The 24,132-nt window shown below is 37.4% G+C and overlaps 1 protein-coding gene across 2 annotated transcripts in view; it reads right to left on the bottom strand.

Annotated features, from left to right (window-relative positions):
- TMEM117 (transmembrane protein 117) overlaps positions 1 to 24,132 on the bottom strand; it is a 489,337-nt gene that overhangs the window by 10,592 nt on the left and 454,613 nt on the right. For both annotated transcript variants that reach the window (XM_043563444.1, XM_043563445.1), the window contains one exon: positions 2,492 to 2,621. In XM_043563444.1, coding sequence (XP_043419379.1) covers positions 2,492 to 2,621 — 130 coding nt within the window. The remainder of the gene's footprint in view (positions 1 to 2,491; positions 2,622 to 24,132) is intronic.

The raw sequence follows: 24,132 nt of genomic DNA, 5'->3' as shown, positions 1-24,132 counted from the left end.
GAGTGTCCTCAGCAACATCTTCAGCAATTAACAGAACAAAGAGAGTAACATAACAAGAGGGGAAAAGTTCAGACTTTCTTCAGCCTCCAAACCTGCCATGATTTTCCTAGAAGTTTTTATCACAGATCTGGGGAGGCACATGATCATCCTACCACAAACTGGATCCGTGATAAAAATTTCTAGTTTTAACTATCTAGTTTATGGTGGATCCCTTCACCCCAAAGTCCACATGTACCCTATTTTATTTTGGATCTAAACTCCAGAATCTTCAAAGGTCTTACCGGCAGGTCCAGGCACTCAATCATTTGCACAGCCGGTCTCCTGTCTCTGGGAGATAATCTGACTTCACTTGCGGCTTCTCCATCACAAAGAGGCAGTTCCCAAAGACCAGCACACCTAGGGGAGCTTTTTAAAAGTCCCATTTCCTGGCCTTTGCCCAGACCTACTGAGTTGGAACATCAGCAATGGGCCCAACAATGTGTATGTTTATAAAGTTTTCTGGGTGATATGATTATCAGCGTAATTTGGCAAATGCTGCATCAAAGCCTTAATGACAACATATTTCTACCTTCTCCCAAACTTTTTTTAAACATGCAGTCTCCATTATAAGAACTTTGCCAGTCTTTCCTCCTTTTAAGTTTCTAGAAAATAATACTTGGTGGAATGAAGATTTTAGTTCAACTGCATGGGAGGCTTTATCTCAAAGCTAATTACACTGAGGCTTCCGGGACTCCTGTATGCATGTCCCTCTTCCAAGGCACCGAATGTAATTTTTAGCTGTGACTTTGCTTTTATATTTTTAAATAGAGCATTCCAAATTGTGTAAGCTTTGGGCACCACAAAACCTGAACCTGTCCCTGTCTAAAAATGATAGCAAATATATATGACAAAGCTCTGCAAAATAGCCCCAAATCAAATATTTTTAATAACTTGATTTTTTTTCTTACCAGTGAGTTCCTCTGAATGTCCCTCCCCCTTTTTAACCTGATATTATGCACCGCAGAAGTTTATTTTTGACAACGGATTCTGATACTCGTTCAGAGACAATATTAGTGCCATGATGGCCTGGGACAAGAGCTGATAGCAAGAACAGATGGTCCAGGCAGAAGCCCACCCAAAGGGAAATGATGATGCCATGTGTGTGTTAGCTGTTTGAGAAGTCCGAGAGGGTAGCATGCTGTCGAGATTAAGTGGGGACTCTGAAACCACACTATGTGACCTGAACTCAAATTGATTGATTTACCCAGTGAATTTAATAGATGGGCCTCATTCATTTTGAATAGAAGAAGAAACCTGCTGCATCTTCCCTATTCATGAGCTCATTCTCCAATTTAGGAAGGTCGCCTCATGCTCAAAGCAAAAACCAGCCCTCAAGTTGGGAAGCAAAGGTTTTTTTCAGGACTCAGATGTTCACGTGTTCTGTGCTCAGGCTATTTTTACTCAGCAGCACAGACGGTAGTGTAAGCACAGATTTCTTCAGCAGTTTTTAGCAGGTGTGGGATCCTAGGCCATTGTCCTTGAAACACACACACATTCACTCTGTGTAACCGAACAGCTTGGGAACTAATGCCATCATATATGTGACCATTCAGCTGTCTGCTTCTGGTTATTAAAAAAAAAAAAAAAGTATAAAATGTAACTTCAGGAAGACCTTTTATAGATGAGAATGACTGAGAAGTCATGAAAGAATATAATAAATCATATCGGAGCCATTTAGGAAGCAGGGCATATATGCACAGGAAATAATCTTGAGGATCTGCAAGAGGCTCACGTGAGAGAAACATAAGCTCTGCCACAGAAGTAGGTTTTATTCAGTCAAATGAGAAGTGGCCAAACTCCCTAAAGGCACATGGTCTGACTGGTGCTCTGGGTTACCACTGTTCCAATCTCAGCAGGAAATGAGGACCAAAGTGTAAAAAGTATAAATGCTGAAAAAAAAATACCGAGCTGCATGTTGTGAGAAAGCAACCAACCTAATGAAGAAAACCAAGGGGGAGTTGTAGATGGAGTTTGGCAGAGATAGCTAAATATCCATGCCAAGAAGTACGGCCTCCTTCTCCAGGAATAGTATGCTAGAACAGTAGATGTGACACTGATGTGGCTGCTCAGCTAGAGACCACATTTCCTCCCTGACTCTTAAGTGGGGACATCTGATGAGCTACTGTCAATGGAATGTGAATGGAGGGCACATGCTTCTTTCCTGTGCCCAGGCGATTAAGAAAAAGGTAAGCCTTCTTAATCATTTTCTCCATTCTCTTTATTCCCATCTGCCTGCTGGATGTTGAAGTTGGAAGTATTGAAGCCGCTCATAGCCTAAGTCCCGGAATGATACTTTGGAACCCCCAGGTGACCTGGAACCACCTTGCACTGTTACGTGAGAAATAAAACTATATGTATGCATGCCTCTAAAATGTTACTGTTTGCTTTTTTATAGCAGCTAGTATTACTCTAAGTAGGAGACAATCAAATTGTGTTTAAAGTTACAACATACCTGTTATGTGAATATGATATTCCTCCTTGAAGATCTTCTGGAAGAAAGGAATCTTGAACTGCATGTGAGGAGTGTGCAACCCAGGAAGATTTACATCAACATCTCCCATAAAATGTGGGAATTCCCAGTCCTGTCAAAGAAAATCAACATAAAAACATATTTGTGATTTGTTTCGTTCCTAAGCAGCAAAACACCAAAAATTGACTTTTTACAAGCACTTATTTTAAAATCATTTAAATGCAGCAAGCTGTTGGATGTTTCAATCTGTAATGGTTATTTTATGTACATTAGGTAGTTGCATGCATTCAAAATCAAAATTAAGTCATAACTTACATCCTCAGATTTTCTCTTTAATGTGGTACTAAGAAGCCAATATAGAATTGATTTGCATCTATACGTGTTTATCTCTTTCATTCTGGAGAACTGATCTTAAATTTTTATAGGGAGGAAGTGATCCATATTTTATAAATATGTGGTAATTTTGTTATATTTCGTTTCCCTACCTTTTAAAAATATGAACCCTCTAAGACTATGTTTTGTGTGAGAGGACAAAGTAAAGAGGATCTAATTCACTTAACCAAGTTTTTCAACTCACATCCAAGGGCCTTTTATTAATCATCTCTGTTGACTTACTACATGCAATGGAAAAATGCCAAAGACTCCTGTCCTGTTCTCTTGCAATTTAGCATCAATTTGAAGCAGATGATGGAGGGCCTGACATGCTAGCAGGAGAGATGAACAATGAATTAATTCCCCAATGATCTTAGTTATTTTCTTGTTGTAAGGCAAAATCAGGAGGGCTGACCCTCCCTCTCCTAAGGAAGGGAAACAGATGCAAATGAGGATATTTTTAGGTGTCTCATCTGCTCTTGGTTTTTGGATAGAGCACCAAACTGAAGTTCACTACTAGCATGTGAAGAAAAAACAGACTAAATAGACTCAAATATGAACATCTGAGGTGGATCCATAAACATTCATACACATATTTTCACTTTGAATAACCACTAAATTATCAGTCCTATGTTTAGTGAGTATCTTTTAAAAATATTACTTAAAACATAATGGAAAAAATAGGCATTTCAGATTTCAATACATTATTTTAATTTAAAAAGTTAAATCTTTCCATGACTTCTATATATTCAGCTCATACACATATGCCAATAATAGAGTTGCTGGAACATTACAGCGGCCTCCATGTCCATCCCACTCCCCTTTCAGCTGAGAATTCTGGTCAAGGGAGGATAGGCTTCAGAGAAAAGGAACCTCTGTGAGTGGCGGTCGCCAGGAAAGTTTTCAATGTCTATTAATTTCATGACCTATGAATCACTTCAAGCTGCTAACAGGAAATACACAAAAAGAAAAATGAAATGATACCACATCATTTTCTACTGGTGTGTATGCACATATCTTGTTGGTCTCACCTCCCCTTGTTTTTCAGACATCAGCAGTAAGTAGACATGTAATTTGGAAAATTTGGAAATCCCAAAGCATAAGCTGGATCATTTAGAATATTTTGATCTAAAATATTAGTGGAAATGGATTGGTAATAATACTTGTGAATTACAGCACTTTATTAAATTGCATTTTCCTTTATTTTTCATCGATATTACCTTGCATTTTTTGTTACTTGAAATACTCTTGCTAAAAGAATTGGAATTGAATTTGGTCTTTTGCTAAAATGTAACTGACATCTCCCAAGAAAAATTATGCTTGACACACAAAGGGTCTGATAACCAGAGTATTTTTCCCTTTCCCTGGATAAACAACATAAAGCATTATCAATAGAGCAGTTCGTTTTCTTTTTTTTTTTTTTTTTTTTTTGGTTTAAGGAAGAGAATAGTTCTTGGTAGTGATAGGGCAAGTATAGTTAGTGTACCTTCTTTTTTGAAAGGTGCTCTTGGACTGTTCTCATTTAGCTTTTTATTCCATGAAATGGAAGTTTTCTACCGGGTATGAAATTGGTTTAGTTCAAAAGTAAACTTAAGAGATTTCTTATAGAATGGGATCAAAGCTTCATTCACCAAAAAAATAGTTCCTCAATTATTTCCCACCTGCACTTGGAGGAAGATGAATTAAGGAAATAGAGTGTGGACAAAACAGAAGAGAAACTCTTGATCCTTATTTGGATGATGGCATTAGTGGTTTTTTGTTTTCTTTTTGTTTGTTTTTTTCAAAGAAGGGATCAGGACAGGGAGTTCCCTGGAATGTGTGACAGATGTAGCTGGTGCCATGTAAGAAAAGTTTTTGAAAAGAGGATTAATAAAAAAGAGATGGTACATTCTTTTAGAGTCACTCCTTCCATATGATTTTTTATAATCACCCCATCTTGGTTTTCAAAACCCTTTTCCTTAATCTTGGAATTCCCTTCTCTCCTTGCTAGTCCAATTTTTGTGCTTCAATTCCTACTCCCACATACTTCTCCAGACTCATGATTGGATCAGTGTAAATTCTGGTCTCACTTGACGTAGAGTGGAATGGTAATAATAATAGTAGTTGCTATAATTTGCAGGAAGTGTGGGGCTTGTCTTAATGGACAGCAGGTATCTGAGGCTGGTGATACCTACTTTAAGTAGGTGAAAGAGGACAGAGGATGGTGTTCTGAATCTCTTTAGGTTTCAGCCTCTTTATCTATAAATTGGGGTTAAATAGGGGTGCCTGGGTGGCTCAGTTGGTTAAACATCTGACTTCAGCTCAGGTCATGACCTCGTGGTTTGTGGGTTCCGGCCCCATCTCAGGCTCTGTGCTGACAGCTCAGAGCCTGGAACCTGCTTCAGATTCTGTGTCTCCTCTCTGCTCCTCCCGTGCTTGCTCTCTCTCTCTCTCTAAGTAAATAAACATTAAAAAAATTTTAAGGTAGATAGATAGATAGATAAATAAATAAATAAATAAATAGGGGTTAAATATTGCGACCTCATGGGCTCCTTGGGAGGATGAGATAATGCATGGATAGCAATGAGCACGGTGCTGGAGACAGAAGGAAGCGACAGGGAAATGGCCAACAAGCATGGCTGGTTTCCCAGCATGATCCCAGGGTCAGTTTTATCCTGAGAGTGAAGCAGAGGAACGTGATAGGTCTGTTTTCAGAATCACACATAGGCTGCTTCCAGGTCCTGGTGAGAAAAGTCAAACGCTGTCTTCCCCTTTCTGCTCTCATCCACTGCACAGTGCTGGCCTCCTGAGTTCTGTGACTGGGACTTCGATCAGCGTGGTGTTCTCCCAGAGGGCACTGGGAGCAGGGCTTTAGGGAAGGTGCCTCTCAAAGAAACGTGAGGCAACCTCAGGGGGAAGATGGAAGGACATGACCAACTTGGTTTCTTGTGCAATGTGGTGACAGTGTTGTGACATCCAGAAAGAACTTAACAATGGGGGAAGGGAGGCACTGCTTCTGGGCAGGTAGGAGCTGGTAAGCTAGCACATGAGTAACTAAGAGCTGAGGAAATCTGTGGGCATTGGCATTAATTATCAAGCACTTGCAATGTTCTAGCATCACCCTAGGCTATGTATTTATATTTTACCTATGTACAAAATGATTGTGAAAGCTTACTATTATTAGCCCATTTTACAGATGAGGAAATTTGTCTTAAAATGATGTACTTGCGTTGTGGCAGAGCACAGCCTGAAGAATAAATACCTTCTGTCAGGCCAAGCTTTCTGTGTGAACAGTGATAACAGTTACTGTTTTTCACTCTGAACTGGGATTATTTTGACCTGCTCTATCTGTTCTACTGGAGAATCAATGATGACAGTCATCTCCTGCTCATCTCCCACCAAAAGCCGTTCCGTGAAAATCTTTGAACTGCATCGCTGCCTCCTACCCAAGGGGTCTCATTTTTTATCTGACTCAAATTTGAACAAGAAGACCATGCCTAACTAGTTCTCCACTAAGCACCTGTCCCAGGGATAGCTGGTTTCTAATCACACTGATACGTTGGGTCATTTGACTAACAGGTGATTGATATCAAATACTGAGATTCTCTTGACATTATAACTGGATGTATAGCCAATTTCATACACAGCCTGTATATAAATGCTATGAGAATCATGGCTTGCTTTCTTGCCATGTAAACGTAAGGCATATACTTTGGACACAAGATGAAAATGTGGAGTTATGAGAATGATGAGGCAAAATGTGTTTAAAACCATGGTAGAGATAGGCTGACACTGTGACTGTATATTATGAAATGCTCATTTAATTTGTTCTTCAAGAAACGTTATCAGTAGTAATTCAAGGCTTCCTTACTCCTTTCTGTTAGTAAATCTAACAATGACTACAGAAGTCTATCACATTAATGGTTCAGTGAAGTAAGAGATATTTAGGCCCATCAGCTCATACCTGCCCCTCCACTTCTCATCAGTTCATGGTGATGAACAGACTTCCATCTTTGTATCTTGCTTCATATAAGAAACAGTTAATTCTCATTCCGATGGGCATATTTCCCATATAAAAATAAATGAGCAGTGCCATGGTATATATCTAATCTTATTTCTTACATACTATGGCTTACTCTGCCTATAGCAATAAAAATCACATTTGGACACTGATGTCCAAATTACATTGGGACATGTAATTTGGACTGATGCATCCAAATCTGATTTTGTCCAAATGTGGCCCTCTCATTCATGGACCACATTTGGACAGAATTTCAGGGAAACATTAAGTATATAGGCAAAATGGTCTCAGGATATGCTGGATTCATCATTCCCTCATGTTTTCTCATTGAGACACATGCCTTGGGGCCAAGAGAAAGAACTTGGTACTATGCAGAGGAACTCAAGCTTGAAACCAACACTGTTTTGAATTCCCCAACTGGCATTCAATTTCCCAATTGAATTCTATTTAGAGAAGCGTTAGAGGATAAAAATGTAATAACACTGACTACCCCACAAAACTAAAGCCATGGTATCAGAGCAGAAGTTTAATGTGTGTGTTCGTGTGGGGCGCAAATATTGGCCACTTGATTTTTTAGGAAATTAAGACAATAGGTTAGAATTTACTGAAAAGTAGTGATCACCATTTCAAAAAGAATTGACAATAAATTCTTAGATGTTAATAAAAATTAGCAACATTTTTTCAGTGGAATAATTTATCTCCTCTTTATAGGCATTAGATTATTAAGCTTTAAATGGTTTCAAAAGATAACTATACAGATATGCTTTTTTTCATCTTCATTAATATCTATTTCTCCTCATATTTCAAAAACGCATTTAGTCCTATGAATGTCAGCACATCATCTCACCAAAAATTTCTCCAGCTTGTAAAGTAGCTTTTCTATGTTGCTAGTGTCCTAGCAACAGGATTTTAGGTAACAGTGAACTGTGGTGGCCTGAAGAATTGTACTTATGCTTTGGGTGATATTTTTGTTTCTTATTAAGAATCTCGAGGGCCTGATTTCTTTCAGCAACCCTATCCTTTTAATTGGCAAAGTTTCCTTGGTATCACTTGGCTGAATAAATCCTTGAAAATCTTGACATATAGTAGATTTTGCTTATTTGTTTGTTCCTTGCCTATCTCTCCCATTGGAATGTAAGCTCCAGGGAGCTTACATAAGTTTTCCCTGCTTTGTTCACTGGTCTATTCCTCATACATGAAGGAATGCTCAGCATATAGTAAGAACTCAAATATTTGTCAAATTGATGAATGGAACTCTCTGCAAGTTTAACATATACAATAATCCCTTGTTGGTTTCATGTAAATGGAAACACAGAATGGATTTAGGTAAACAGAGACAATGCAACACATACTTGTCTTTCTAAAATGATATTACAAATAAATCTGAGGCTCATTATGAAAAAAAAAATTGGTTGTCCCACCCCCCCCCCCGCCCCCATAAACTAGGTATACTGGAGTCGTATAGAGCATAACCCAAAGATTAAACCATTTGCCAAAGATCACAGAGGAAAGGAGACGGCAGATAACTAGAGAAAGAAAGTGGTCAAGTGTAAATATTGTGAGGCGAGTTAATGTTTGGGGAGTTACTAAAAATGCCTGTTGGGATGATCCAAGACACCCTTTTAGTTGCCAGATTTACAATTAGTGAATGTAAAGAAATTCATGATACATGTCCGATCTAGTCAGAGAACAAAAAAGAGAATGTAAACCAACATGTGATTAAATAAAAGGGGAGGATCATTTCCCACAGTAGGTGATGGCGGGAAGACCGCCAAGGCAAGGCTGTCCATCAGAGATACCCTGCAGTAATTGAGAGTGATGTACAAAAGAGAGATAGTAATTGTGAGTGATGTACAAAAGAGATAGCAGGAAGTTACTCAGATGCCCTTTGACAAACACCTTCTTCTTACATGTTGTTCTTTCTTCTTCCTTTAATATTCACTATTTTTTCCCCTCAAGGGCAAATGGATTCTATAATATTTTGAAGTTTTCTCTCAGGAGGCACATTATCTATTTTATTTTTATTTTTATTTTTTTTAATTTTTTTTTCCAACGTTTATTTATTTTTGGGACAGAGAGAGACAGAGCATGAACGGGGGAGGGGCAGAGAGAGAGGGAGACACAGAATCGGAAACAGGCTCCAGGCTCTGAGCCATCAGCCCAGAGCCTGACGCGGGGCTCAAACTCATGGACCGCGAGATCGTGACCTGGCTGAAGTCGGACGCTCAACCGACTGCGCCACCCAGGCGCCCCACATTATCTATTTTAAAAGATTTTAAATCTTTAGGGAAAAATCATGGCTTTTCAGTTGAAGTAGGCTTTGTCAACAAGTAGTTGAGATGGCAGATCTCATTCATTGCTAAAACAAATCCCAAGTCCAGCTGTAAAGCCTTACTTAAAATGTTCAAAGAATGTGACTCGTTTGTGTGTTTTTGTATATTCTAAGATACCAGTTAACTCTCAAATCATGGTCCAAACAATCTAATTTATCCCAAGGGCCTATTTTGTAATGCTACTTAATATATTTCTTCATCGATAATTTTTCTTACTTGCAAAAGCCAGTAAGAATTTTCCAGGCTAATTTTGAAGCCAACATGTATCAATGAGATATAAGCAATGGTTAAATGCCTGTAGAAAAAGCCAATAATAAGTCAAGCCCAGAGTAGATTTGAAAAGTAAGTACAGTTTTTTGTTACTTTTAAAAGACCCTACCATGAGGTTCTGGCAAAAGAGAAGTTGGTTTTTTAAAAGCTTTTTTTTATATCTACACACCTCGAAAACATCATTCCCTTAGGCACCAAGATGGAAGAGTGTCTGATGGAATGCACTGGGCCTCATTAACAGATGTCCTGCTTTGGCAGACTGATGTGATGAAGGACAAAATAAAAGTCAGTCCTGTAAGTGTTTACAACTAATAGAAATGCATCATGTGGCACCTAGGAATAATGTGAAATCAATACCCCTCACTGGGGTGATACAGTTCACTGGTACACAAGAAAGAGTACTTGACATCTGAGAGACTCCTCTGCGGGGGGATGGGAGGAAACAAACCATTGCCTATGACATGTTGCTGATAACTAAAGTTAGTGCAAAGTCTAATTTTTTTACTGTTTGTTTATTGAGAGAGACAGAGAGAGAGAGAGAGAGAAAGTGGGGGAGAAGGCAGAGAGGAGGAGACAGAATCTGAAGCAGGCTCCAGGCTCTGAGCTGTCAGCACAGAGCCTGACGCAGGGCTCAAACTCACAAACCACAAGATCATGACCTGAGCCAAAGTCAGAGCTTACCCAACTGAGCCACGTGGGTGGCCCAGTTAGTGCAAAGTCTAAAGAAATACATTCTTATAACTCAATAATGTCCTTTTCAATAAAATTATCCATCAGTTATCAAACAACTTACTTTGCACTTCGTAAGAAGAATGCCTATTAACTACCTAATAAATTGGCATATTTTTTACTTAAATGAGAGCTTCTAATAATTAGTCTTTCCCTTGTAAGGAAAGAGTGAAATCTAGTGGAAGGAGGTCCTCAGACAACACACTTTTATGTTATTTGTCAGACACTGGCTGCAGTTCAACAGCACATAGCCCTTTGCTTACTCTGCGCTTTATTGTATTTGCACATTTGGTATGAAATGTCACTGCTCCAGTATCTGTTCTGGCTCTGTGCATGCTGCCAGCAGTGGTCACATTCAATTGTCTGAATGACTAATTTCTTCTATGGGCTATATAGAAAAAATAATTTGCATACTTTCAAAAGAATAGATATTATTGTCCTTGGTAAAATTTTTATTTAAAAAAATTTTTTTAATGTTTATTTATTTTTGAGACAGAGAATGAATGGGGGAGGGTCAGAGAGAGGGAGACACAGAATCTGAAACAGGCTCCAGGCTCTGAGCTGTCAGCACAGAACCCGACACGGGGCTCGAACTCACAGACTGCTAGATCATGACCTGAGCCGAAGTTGGCCGCTTAACTGACTGAGCCACCCAGGCGCCCCTAAAATTTTTATTTAATATTCAGGTAATTTTTATGTCTGAAAAAATGATAATAGTGGAGATCAGTGGGTAAATGTAATTCAATATAAAAATATTCACTTCACAGATACAAGAGAGAGTATGAAGTTGATCTAAATATCAGATGGGTGGTTAAGATAAAACCTGTAGGATTTCTTGCAATGGGTTCATTTCTATGATTATCACTTCTTTCAGGAGTGTCTTGTAGAGCATATATTCTGGTCAGGAGACCAGTCAATCAGCAAATAGCATTATAATATGGTGTCAAAGATTGATAAATACTCTGAAGGAAATCTAGCAGGGTTAGGGGATGAAGAGTAGTGAGTTAGGGGTGGGCGTTAGTTTAGTTAATCAGAAGAAAGCTTCTTCGAGGGTGAACTTTGTATGCAGTACTGACTGGTAGGAAAGAGCAAGCCCCGTAAAGTTGTGGAGGAGAAGCAGATCAGCTAGGAGGAGGATGCAAAGACCCTGAGGAGGGAATGAGATGGGTGTGCTCAAGAAACAGCAAGGGTAGAATGGTGGTAAGAGTCCGAGTGGTGCTGGCTGTAGGAGGAATAAAGACCAGTTAGAGCCTGCTGCAATAGTTTAGCTGTGAGATGGTGGTGGGGAAACATGGGTGGTCAGGTATTCAGATCGACATGTATTTTAAAGCTATTACCAACTGAACTTCTGAACTTACCAGTTGCTAAAACAACCAGTAGCATTAACTGGGTAAGGAAAGATGGAGGAACCAATACACTTGTAGAAGGTAGGGAAGTGGGTAAGAAACCCAGAGATTTTTTTCAGAACGTGAAAAATTAGACATCCAAATGGAGGTAGTGTGTAGGTAGTTGGGAGGCTTAGGGGAGAGGCAAAAGCTGGAGATACAGATGTGGAGTCACCAGTGCATGGATTGACCTAAAGCCTTAGAACTGAATAAAATCATCTGAAAGGACAGGAAAAGAGGAGACTTATCAAGGACTGAGCATTGAGGCACTCCAACATTTAGAAGTTAGAAGAGGAGAGGCCAGGAAAGAAAACTGAAAAGGAATGGCATACATTACAAGAAAAACAGGAGAAAGTGGCATCCTAGAAGTCAGGTGGAAAAAGTGTTTCAAGAAGGAAGTAGTGATTAACTATGCACCTAAAAAAAAGTGAGTAGGAAGACTGAAAATTAAATACAGTACTTGACAATATGAGGGTAGTTAATCTTGATAAGGTCTCTGAGCTCCAGAGGAAGATGATATTGTGGACAAAAGCCTGAGTGGAGTCTGTTCAAAGGAAAACAGGAGATGAGAAGTAGAGGCAATAACACAGAACTCTTATGAGGAGATTTTATTAGTGGGAAAGGATAAAGAATCAGTAACTGGTGAGAAACTGTAATTGTACTAATTTCAAAGAAATTTTTTTTAGTATAAGGTAAATTGAATTTTGGTAGAATAGGGGACTCTGACACCCTAAGATTCCCTTTTCGTATTTTAGGATGAATGTTAAAATCTGTCCACCAGTATGGATATTCTCTGGTTGTTTACAGCTGATGTTTATTCTGATTGGTCAGTACCTCTGCTGTGCCAGTTGATAAATATTATGACCATCACTGTCTGTAAAGTCAAAATAGATGTTTTCCTGAAGAACAAAACAAAACAAAGCAACACTGGGCCAAGTTCATTGTGTCTTGAACGCAGCAGGCTTTTAGAGACAATAAGCCAGATCCTTGCTGCTCTGTACCCAGTGTGGTTTCCTTCTGTTTTACCTTTCAGTAAAGACTTCAGATTCTAGAGCAATCACAGAGTCTCTGCTCTGGCCCCCATGGACAACTCAGTGATAACATGAACAGAAAATAAAACCTTTAGAGCAATGGATTTGAACTGTCAGACTTTCCAGGCCTTTCTTCGATGAGTTTTAGGTCAAGAATGTTCATCCTCTGAGCTCTAGAGACAAATTATCAACCCTCAAGTAAGAGAGCAAAGACTAGGAAAACAAGATACATAGGGGCAGGGTAGGATAGAAAGAATAAAATGCATTTTGTTGTTTGAGAATTATACCCTCAGTGAATTGAAAAAAAAATTGAAGCTATTGATAGTTCAAAGGTCAATAGCCAAGAAAAACCTCAAATACATTGTTTTCCTTGTTAGCCACCTATGGGGGAGATATTCTCCCCCCTCAGGGTCCTTTTGGAAAACAAGTTTACATGCTAGGGTAAAGAAGACTTGCATGCATGTTAGTAGTTGCCTGCCTTTATATTGACACTATTCATTCAGAGAAACCTGAGGTGGTGACAGTGGGCTAGGTATATAAATTCCCCACAGCACTGATAGAGTGATTGTTAAGTCTACATTTCTTGCATAAGTTCTCTATAGCGCATTCAAGTCACCCATAGAATAGGATCACACTGATATTCAACTAATTCAGCAGCTATTCAACACCCACTATATGCAAAGCATCTATTCTCAAAATATATCAAATGGCAGTAATAAATAAATACAGTTGTAGACAATGAGAGTCAGTGAGGCTATAAGCCTCCAGCCATGTTACCCAACAGATGGATGGTAAAGAAGAGACCAGATGAAATTTAATTGGTAATCTCTAAACTATACTTCATTACATCCCCCTGAGAACTGTATTTAGGAGAAAGAAAATACCTGTTGAGGAGATTAACTATATTTTCATACTCTATTCAAACTCTAAGCAAGCCAGTATTTGTCATGAACCTACTTTATGCCAACCATCTGATCCACTGTAAACCACCTGCAAGTATATACGGTAGGAAGGCTTTTTATCATTTTATATGGAAGTAACTCGGGCTCAGAGAGCAGTCAGGTAGCTTGCCCAATGCTGCACAACAGGTACCAGAAAGATTTGTACTTAGGTCAGTCTGACTCCAGAGACATTTCTATACAGCATATCCAGCTTTTTCATGACTTTTTCTTAGGTTCTAATGTCACAATTATCTTCCCATCTAAAAGCCAGCTGTCATACCAATATGTGATTCTATCTGATGCTAACTTGCATTTGTAATGTTCTTTCTTCCTTCCTTCCTTCTTCTATTTTTCTGTTTTCTTTCTTTTTCTTTCTTTCTCTTTCTTTCTTTCTTTCTTTCTTTCTTTCTTTCTTTCTTTCTTTCTCCTTCTTTCTCTCTCTCTCTCTCTCTTTCCCTTCCTCCCTTCTCCCCCCCCCTCCCCTTTATCTCTCTTTCTTTCTTTCTCTGAGAGAGAGACAGAGAGCAGAGAGAGAGGGAGAGAGAATCTTAAGCAGCGCATGTCCAGTGTGGAGCCCAACACGCACTGGGCTTGATTTTACAACCGTGAGATCATGAACTGAACCAAAATCAGGAGCCTGATGCTTAACGCACTGAGTCCCCCAGGTACCCCCCAAAAAGCTTCCTTTTAATGTGTGTTGCAGCTTAGCTTGAAATAACATTTTCTCTTAATTATTTTGCTACCTAACTTTCATTGCAAAGTAAAGGCATGGCAGTGGATCTATATTTATCCTGAAAGTCATTGACAAAGCCTGCAAAATTTGCAGGCTGAGATACGCATTTAACTCTAGATGGTTTATGACCGTCTTAGAATTTTTACTGCCAATGCATGGATTTGGCTCTAAAGTTAGAATATTTCTAGTAATGAATACTCTCTCCCCAACTCCTTTGCACTTCGGTTTTCTCACCTGAGGATATTTTTCATCATGTTTAGGCACTCTGATGGCAGACTCCTATATCATTCCATGGGAAAACAGGATGGATTTGGGGATAATTTAGTGCCCACTAGTGATGGCTATCAAACTTTGTGACTTCTTAAAAAGACAACTTTTATGTTCCTTTGGAACTTGTATGAAGGTAAGATTTGTGCTCCCAACATATCGTGGCTGCACATATCATTAAGTGATAAAATTTTATACTATGTAGGTGATGAGGCAGAGCAAAAACACAGGAAAGAGAACTATAAGGATAATAATATATGTATTTTTGCATAGCAATTTCACAAACTATTTTATTTTATCTCTAGTTTTCCTTGTTCTGTGTGTTGAACTGTGTCAAGTTACTTTGTTACTTGGAACCCCTTATTTCCAGGATTTAGTCTTCTTGTTCATAATTATGATTAGTAGAAGATGACATAATTTCCATAAATATAACATTATGAGTAATTTTATTCAAAGCCCTTCTTGATATTTGATCCTAAATAGAATACCAGTGTAACCCACGCTAATGAGAACATTGTAATGTTATGAGGTTGAAGCTTCACATCTCTGTGCAATATATCAGATTTCTAATGAGATGTGTCATATTTAGAAATGTTACAAGCAATATCCTTGAGCATATGTGGAAACAAGGTAACAGTGGACTTGGGGAAGGTGTTAAAATTTATCAGAAAATAATTTTATGCTACCTCAGGATAATATCTCATAAAATTTTTATTCATAAAAATTGTTAAGCCTATGGTTCTGAAAATTGACTTTTAATGCACAGAAAAACTATATGAAAGAAATCATAAAAACTAAACATAAAAACATAAAATTTTGCCTTCAAGCATTGGATTATACTTGGTGAGTCATAGGTAAATGTGAAATTATTACATTTGCCAGTTGCCAAAGGCTTTGCTTTATGGATATGTGCAAATATACACATAAATCAATTAATATGTTATTTTTCCTATATAAACCCAAGTAGACTTGATTCATTACCTCTCACTAGAGAAGAAGTTGGCAAATCAACATCATTATGAAACTGTTCAGGTGATAGACTATGTTCAGAAATTAATTTTCTGAATAAAGTTTCCAAATTGTTTTCCAGAAATGTGACTTGCTGACTTAACTCCATCCCACTTCCAGCTCAGATACTTGTATTTTTAAGGCTGCATTTCTCTTTTAAACAGTAAATCCACTCTTTAACAGTGACACACACAGACTACAAATTTCAACTAATCACATATCATTTGCCTTTTAGTACAGATGCATGATTGTCTTAGCCAGAAATGGGTATTCTTTAAATCTCTTCTTTGGGAACAATACATATATATAAACAACGTTGAGGTGTTTTAATGAAATGCACCTGCAAGTTATGCTAATTAACTCAGGGTAAGTGAAAGATTTCTTCATTTGTACTTCCTGAGCCTTGATCGTATACATTGTAAAAGAATAAATATAAGAATTCACAATTTTTAAAAACTTTTACTTGTAAAAGAAAAGTTTTTAAAAATTGTGAATTTGGTCTATAGAAAATGGTCTGTCATTTAGCACACCTTCACTGACAATTCTATACCATGGTCAACAGGTTACTCATGCTATGATCCAAAATAAGGAGATGTCCTCTAAAGTGATTTCAGTGAAAAGAAATAAATTTCCATTTACTAATATTATTAAATATCATGCTTGCCACACCTCTAGCCAGGCACTATAACTAATGAACAGTTATGACAATGGACACCATGCAATGAGCTAAATGAAATAGTCTCTGCACCAAACACAGCTGTTTACATACATTTCCTCATTTTACTTCTTAAAGAATTCTATAAGGGAGGTTTTCATTTTCCCCATTTTGCAATTGTGAACCGGGGTTCAGAAAAGGTACCTGACTTGCCCACTGCACTACAGCTAATAAGTGAAAGGGTAGGGACCAAATCTTGGGTCTTTCTAGCCTCTGTGTATCCCCAGTGTTCTTTATGCTCCCCAGTGTACTTGGTGAGTAGTAGGAATTTAGCTTGTCCTGGCTCTAAATGATCTATTACTGTCTTGGTCTAACCATTGTTTCTTTTGTCTCTCTCATCGAGCCCAAAAATAAACTACCAAATTGTGTGGAGATGTTTGCCCATAATTGTTGTTTGTTTCTTCTCTATAACCACAACTACCCTGATTTCCAGTTATTACTTTTCATCGAAACTAGATCTTGCTTCTACCACCACCATTTCTAAGCTAATACGTGTTTTATTTTCCTGGTAATAGATAATCTCTCTTTTTTTTTTTTTTTTACTTTTTCAAAGAATATTTGTATGCTCAACATTTGTTGGTGTCAGCCCTTCTTCTAAGTATTGGTGATATCTCAATGAACCGGGTAGACCTGATTCTAGGCTCTGCCTTTGTGGCGTTTACAGTTTGAGAGGATAAGTATATAAACAGACTCATTTCAGAAAAATGATTAGTACTAAAGAGAAAATCAGGATGATTAGTTGACAGAAGCTACTTTAGATAGGTTAGAAAAGATCTCTGTAAGGATAGAACCTCTCCAGCGAAAGGTACCAGGTACCATGATACATGCTATGGATGCAACAAGGACCAAAACAGATCAACAGAGTCCCCACCATCAAGTAGCTTAAGTCTAGTGGGAACAAGATAAAACAACTAGTAGAGTGAAATAAGTGGTAATAATTGTTGGAAATAAATTAGGGTCTGAGACAGAGAATAAAAAAGAGGACAATTGAGGGGCCATCCTGGTAGAGGTGACACCTGAGCTGAGACCTGAGGATAAGAAGATCCAGTCACACAAACAGCAGAGAATATAGAGCAAAGCAAGTGCTTAATTATCTACTTTATGCCAGGTACTCTTGCAGGTCCTAGAAACACAACAGTAAACAAAAGCCCAAGTATACCCTGACTTCTTGGAGCTTATACTTGAGTAAGTGGGTTGGACAAGAATCAAATAATGGTGGAAGCAGACCTTGATACTTCTGGGTTAACTTGTATGGTCATGCCCATCTGTCATTTACCTAACCATCACAATATCACAGTTTGGATCTATGTAACTCCTCTTGCTGTTCTCCTCAGTGTTAGAACCAAAGAATCTTATGTATAGCTCCATGATAAACTACTGCATGGTGTTAACTTTTCACACTTATGTGTTGATTATATGCTCCTTAGAGATATACTCAGTCCTTAGCACAATGCTGAATACACAGTAGGAAGTAAAACGAATTCAACTGATTATTCACCAACATTTGTTAAGTGCTTACTATGTGCCATAAATTTTACAAGGCCTTGAATACCAAAGATATGAATCAAACTTCCTGCCTCCAAGAAACTTATTTCCTAACAGAAGAAGTGAACACATTAAATAGTACTTATAAGGTAATATGAATGCACTGTAACACAGGCATAAGGCAGGTTCCCTATGGACCTACTGGAAAAGGAGTTCCTCATTCAAACTGTTAGGAAATGAGTAAATTAGCCAATCATTCTCTATCTTCCATTTTCATAGTGACCATAGGCTATTAAAAGTATGTAGATCATCACCACGCAATAGGACTAGGAGGTAGCCATATGCATTGCTCATCTTTGCTATAATTTGTGGAGTTGTTGGTTTTAAACACAGACCAGATAAGCTTTTCCCAGTAACTTTGGTTTATCTAAATTTAGGTTAGCTGAAGATCATCTTTCACAGATGCACTTTTCTTAGAACATTTTGACTTCAGTCTTATTTTCTCCAACCAAGACCCTGCTTACTATAAGTAGTAAATTAAAAAATGCAACCTATAGAACTGCCACAATGCTCAATGCATGTCATTTGAATACTACTGCTGAACAATAAAAAATGGGACTGGTTTGCAAAATTCCTGGGAGTTAGCAGAATTGTTTTTTTGTGTGTGTGTCCCACATTAACCTGAGTCATTTTGCAACATTGCTTTCAACCATGAAACAGACACAAATGGTCATATGATTTCAGAGCAGCAAGAATATTATTGAGAAAAGTTACTAATACCTCAAGATTTCCAATTCCATGGTTAAGGCTGTATGCCTTATTCATATTTAAGCTAGTACTGACTTCAAACTCTAGTCATCATTTAGATTGATTGCCATTTTGAGTAACATTAGCCAGGCAGTTTCCTTGGTCACTATTTACATCACACATCAATATTTTTTAATGTTTACTTTAACCAAAGCCAATATTTTTTATCCTTGACTCTTGAGGTAATTACTTTGGTAAATGACTATGGCATAAATCAGGTAACCATATAACAACTCACCACAGAAAACAGTTATGCACATATCATTTTCCTCAATACCTCTATAAGTAATAAGAAAACTTTACAATCTCATTTACCTTCTTGAAACACGACTTCAAATATTGGTATACATATACACACTTTCTTAATCACATTCAGAGAACATTCAAACATGTATATTAAAATTAAGAGAGCAGAGAAATTATGTTCTGCTGAAGTAAATCTACTTTTCTACATCTAGTACAAATTTTTTTCTATAAGATTCAACTTTTTTCTTTTTTACCTAGTTTCACACTATCAAAGTAATTGAATTAAATGAAAATGTGATGGGAAATAAAATCAAGCCACTTGTCTGTGCATAGACAAAAAACTTCACTTTTCACTTTTAAGTAGCTGCTTTGTCAACCTACAAATATAGTTGGTCTTTAGATAAAGTTATTTTCTTATTCTTTTTCTTATTTACATGTTAATTTGGGACTGTGTTTATGCAGTCATGTTTTAATGTACTTACATATCCATATTAATCTGATAGTTCTACATCTGGAAATCTTCTCTGCTAAGGAAATAATTTACAAAAGAAAAAATCCTTATACATAAAGATAGATTTCACTGTGTTTTTATTTATTAAGGTGAAAAAGTGGAAACAACCCTGTGATAGAAGAAGGAAACAAATTATGGTCTATCATCCCATGGAAAATTATATGGCTCCTCAGAATTATAATTATGCAAACTTTATGATACATGGCTAAGTGAAAAATACACAATACAAAATTGAACATACACTATAATTCTAAGTGGAATCTTGAATACACACAGTAAACAAAACAAAATAAAAATTAGCAAAAGACATGGAGATAATACACCAAATTTGTTCTGTTATTGTAGTAAAATTACAGATGGTTTAAAAATCCCTTGCTTTTCAAATTTCTGAAGTGTCCATATATTATTTTAATTTTGTCATACAAATATTTATACACACATTTCAGTCATTTTCCCCGTTTTCAGAGCAATTCCTTTTTTTTTTTTTTTTTGGCTTTAAATCTCTAATTCCAACATAGTCAATTTCTTCCTTTAAACTCTAACCTCATCCTCTTATAAATCTTGCTTTTAGTCAATCTGACTTTTATTTACTTTTGGCTGAAGCAATTCTTTTTCAGCTCTGGGTTCAGAGGGGTTATAATATCACCTCTGCTCTCTCAATGTCCCCAGTGTGCTGTGAGATTTAATGAGATAATGTCCATGCAGCACTTTCCGTTCCTTACAGAAGGGTGCTATATAAAAACAATGCATTATAATTATTTATGTTATTATAAAACCCAGAGGATATTAGACCTACAATTTACCACAAGCAGACAGGGTTGGACCAATTCCAAGTGCAGGCTGGGCAATGTCCCTTAATGCCAAACTAGAAGGAGGGATTTCTGGGTCAGGAGGAAGTTGCTCCCTGCTAGTTGTAGCACTGTGCAAATCCCCAGGTGCTCTCAATCTTAAAAACAATGTGTTTTGGGTTTAATGTGCAATAGTCTAAAAATTACAGTAGGTCATTTGTATTTACTTGTTATGCCACTCCACCTCTCTGTCTAGTTCCATTTGAATACGTTCCCAATTATTTATGGGAAATGAACTTACAGAGCCAGCGTTAAAAAGTAGATGTTACTGATTACTAGAGATCATAAGATGATCTAAGGAGCTGTGTTCCAATAAACATAACTCAATTTCTGAATTGACTTAGAGGTAACTTAGTAAGGCCACCCCATACCTGTACGAATCCTTTGTCTAGCTGCTGACAAGTGGTCAACCACTCTGTGAGCATTTCTAGAGAAGAGTTACTTGCTACTTCCTAAACAGGCTCTGACACTTAGAATGTTCTACTCTACATTTAGTCAAACTCTGTCCTCCCATACTTCTGCTTCCTGAAGCCACACTAAGTGTCCATCCTCTGACTCAGTCATTCCACTATGCTTTTTCTTTCATTCATTCATTCACTCATTCAGTCAGTCAATACTTATTCTGTAGCCATTTGTCCATGCCCTGGAAGGTTCTAAAGACACAAAGGAGATTATGACACTTCTTTCTCCTAGAGCATCTCACAGTCTAATGGAGACACAGACATCAAGAGAGATAAATTATCATAAATGTGGTAAATGCTATGTTGCAAGTAGGGAGTAAAGTGCCAAAGGACAGAAAACAGGAAGAGAGGAATCCTGCATGAGAACATTCAAGCAGGTTTCCCAGAGAAGGTGATTTTGTTCTTTGTTGAAAAGATGACCAAGACTGGCTGAAATTTTGCTAGTTGGAGAAACTGTGAAGAAACACAGGAATAGATCCAAATGGGCAGGGATGGTGAGGAGCTCAGTGTGGCTGCATCTGAGTAGAATGGATAAGACTGAAAGGCTAGTGGGTGAGGGCTTTATTTTCAAAGCTTTCAAGACTGGACTTTATGCCACATGCAAAGAAGCCAATTATGGGGCTAATGAAAAGCATGATCAGATCTGTCTTCAGGGAGATAATTATAATAATAATTTGGTAGGTTACTGACTAGAGTGCAGAGAAGTTATTGCTACAGTCTAGATAAGACATGATGAGGGCCTACAGTCCAGGGGTAGGAAGACAGGAGTGAGATATGAGAAACTAATAATGGCACTAATGTCAATCTATTGGATATAAGAACCAAAGGGGTGGAGAAGCAAGAGGTAAATCTATTTTCCTAACTTGAGAGCTGGATAGTGGTATCATTAACTATAACCACAACCATACCACAACAACAAAATACAGGAGCCAGAGCAATCTGGGGGAGAATGGTAAGACAATAAAATAAGTTCTGGCTGTTAGGTAAGAGGTTCCTATAGGATAGTGAAGTGGTGATGTCCAGAAGACAACTAATGTGGATCTGCAGCTTGGAGAAGAAGTCAGAGCTGGAAATAGACTGAAAAAAATATTCCAAATAAAATAAATAGAACAAAAATAGTTTAGATGAACTCAGTTGAATACCTAGTGAGGCACTACTATGATCTCTCTTATTCTTTTAAGGCTGTTATTTCTTCCTAAGATGCTATTGACACCATGAACTCACTCAGAAGATAATAATATAAATGTGAAATGGATGAAAGGAACTTAATTTAACTACATTTTGCTTTTTTATAATTTTGCATTTAGGTTTACTTGAGTTGTGGTTTATAAGTGCAGTTCTTCTTGTTTATCTGTTGTATATGTAATCCTATAATTTGTCATTTTTATTCTAGCACACAAATTTATCTTCTCTAAGATACACTCAAAAGGAAGAGTAACTTAAGGCATTTCAAGACCTCTTAGTCTTAAAAAAAATTGCCTCACCACCCCACACATACACTTGGAAGTCAACCAGTGGGTCTCCCAAATGCACATAAACACAGTTCTCTCTTTTACCAAGTAGCATCTGCCTTTTCCTTTATTTTGTCTATTCTGACTCACAACAGATATCAACTACAGAGGACAATGCCCATTAACTTTCTGGAAAAGTGCTGGAAAGACACTAAGGATTCTAATTAGCCTCTCTCTCTCTCCATGGTTAGAACTGCTGGTTTTGCCTCCAGCTAACTATTGCCGAAGATGTTCCTGTTCTGCTACTTCTCAGGATCTACCACTAGGCTGATCCATCCTCATTCTTTCTGTTCTAGTCAACCCAGTCTTCTGGTGCTATATGTAGGTTACTTCTATCAAGATTCTCTGTGTCAACTTTCTATTCCTGTAGGATGGATTATTTCCCAAAATACTCCTCAGTCCATCTTGCAAATGGAATCTTTTTTTTTTAAATTTTTTTTTCAACGTTTATTTATTTTTGGGACAGAGAGAGACAGAGCATGAAGGGGGGAGGGGCAGAGAGAGAGGGAGACACAGAATCCGAAACAGGCTCCAGGCTCCGAGCCATCAGCCCAGAGCCTGACGCGGGGCTTGAACTCACGGACCGCGAGATCGTGACCTGGCTGAAGTCGGACGCTTAACCGACTGCGCCACCCAGGCGCCCCAATCTTGCAAATGAAATCTTGACAGGCCAATCTCCTAGGACTCTCCATACATATTTGATCATATCTGATTCAAGGTAAATACAGATTGGTTGATTATGGGTAATGCCATACATTTCAAATGGAATAACCAGAACAGAGTCTAAATAACTTCCAAAGCCAACGAAAAGGAATTGTCAAATCAAACAGAACTAAATCTTTTGATGTCTCAGACTTTCATTTTGAGAAACTCAAAACACTATTCCACTATTAATTCAAACAGAAATTTGATCATTCTAAAGCAATATCAAACAGAAGAGAGATAGGTTTCTAAACAAGTACATACAGCTAAAAAGGCCAACTTGTACAAGAAAAACTCATTTTTCAAGTTACTGTGCACCATTTAATTTTTACAACATCATGCATGAAATTTTAGTTACCTCAGCCTTGGGAAATAATAATAAAAACAGCACCGTATATCCATTTACTTTGGGTCTACTGATTTTATTATTTTTAATACTAATAAAAAGTTATATAATATAAGTATGCTGGCCAGATTAATTCTAATTGCATTCTTTTCCCAATGATTATGGTTCTGCATGGAATTTTCGAAAGTATTGAGAAAACATAAAATTTCTTCCTATGACTAATTCTCTTTACAGCTTGATACAACTAAAAATTGTTTCCCAAATTAAAAGCACTTTATTTTATTTTCAGTGAATTTTTTTTTTACAACTTGTAGTTACCATGCATATATGTCTGCCTTAAAGAACAAACAAAAGGGAAAAAGGCATGAAAAGTGAATAAAAATAAAAGGAAGATAAATCTGTTTACCAGCTTCCTATCTGACCCCAATGCAGAAAAGGCTTTACTGAGGGCAACTGCTGAGAAATGAAATTTCAGTTTTGTTTTGTTTTTTTTTTTATGCCACAGTGATATATCTACCAATGCCAGTGCTGTGTAGAGAACAGGATTGTCATCTTAAAAGCAGTTTAGTTTTCAGAAATCACTTGGGATAAGTTGTTAGAATGCTCTAGACTACATTCTAATTGCTATAACTCACTTGGATTTTGACAAGTGCAATAATTTTATGTAAATTTAAAAATAAATTTTATTAAAAATCCACAAACAAAACAAAGTTAATTTTTTCATTTTTTGTATCAGATTTTTGTATCAGAATCAGAATTTATTTGTAGGCCTTGAATGAATACAAAAGCAATTCAGGCAAGTCTTTCCTAATGAAGACAGGCTAGTCCCAGCAATAAATTATTTTCATAGGAGACAGAAATAATTTTGAGAATCTTAAAGACAATATCAATGATATGGGCCTATCCTTTGGATAAGGACTGG

The sequence above is a fragment of the Prionailurus bengalensis genome, chromosome B4 (genome assembly GCF_016509475.1).
Source record: "Prionailurus bengalensis isolate Pbe53 chromosome B4, Fcat_Pben_1.1_paternal_pri, whole genome shotgun sequence".
Classification (NCBI taxonomy): Eukaryota; Metazoa; Chordata; class Mammalia; order Carnivora; family Felidae; genus Prionailurus; species Prionailurus bengalensis.
Note: the sequence above shows the minus strand (reverse complement) of the source record. Positions and strands in the feature narration are given on the sequence as shown.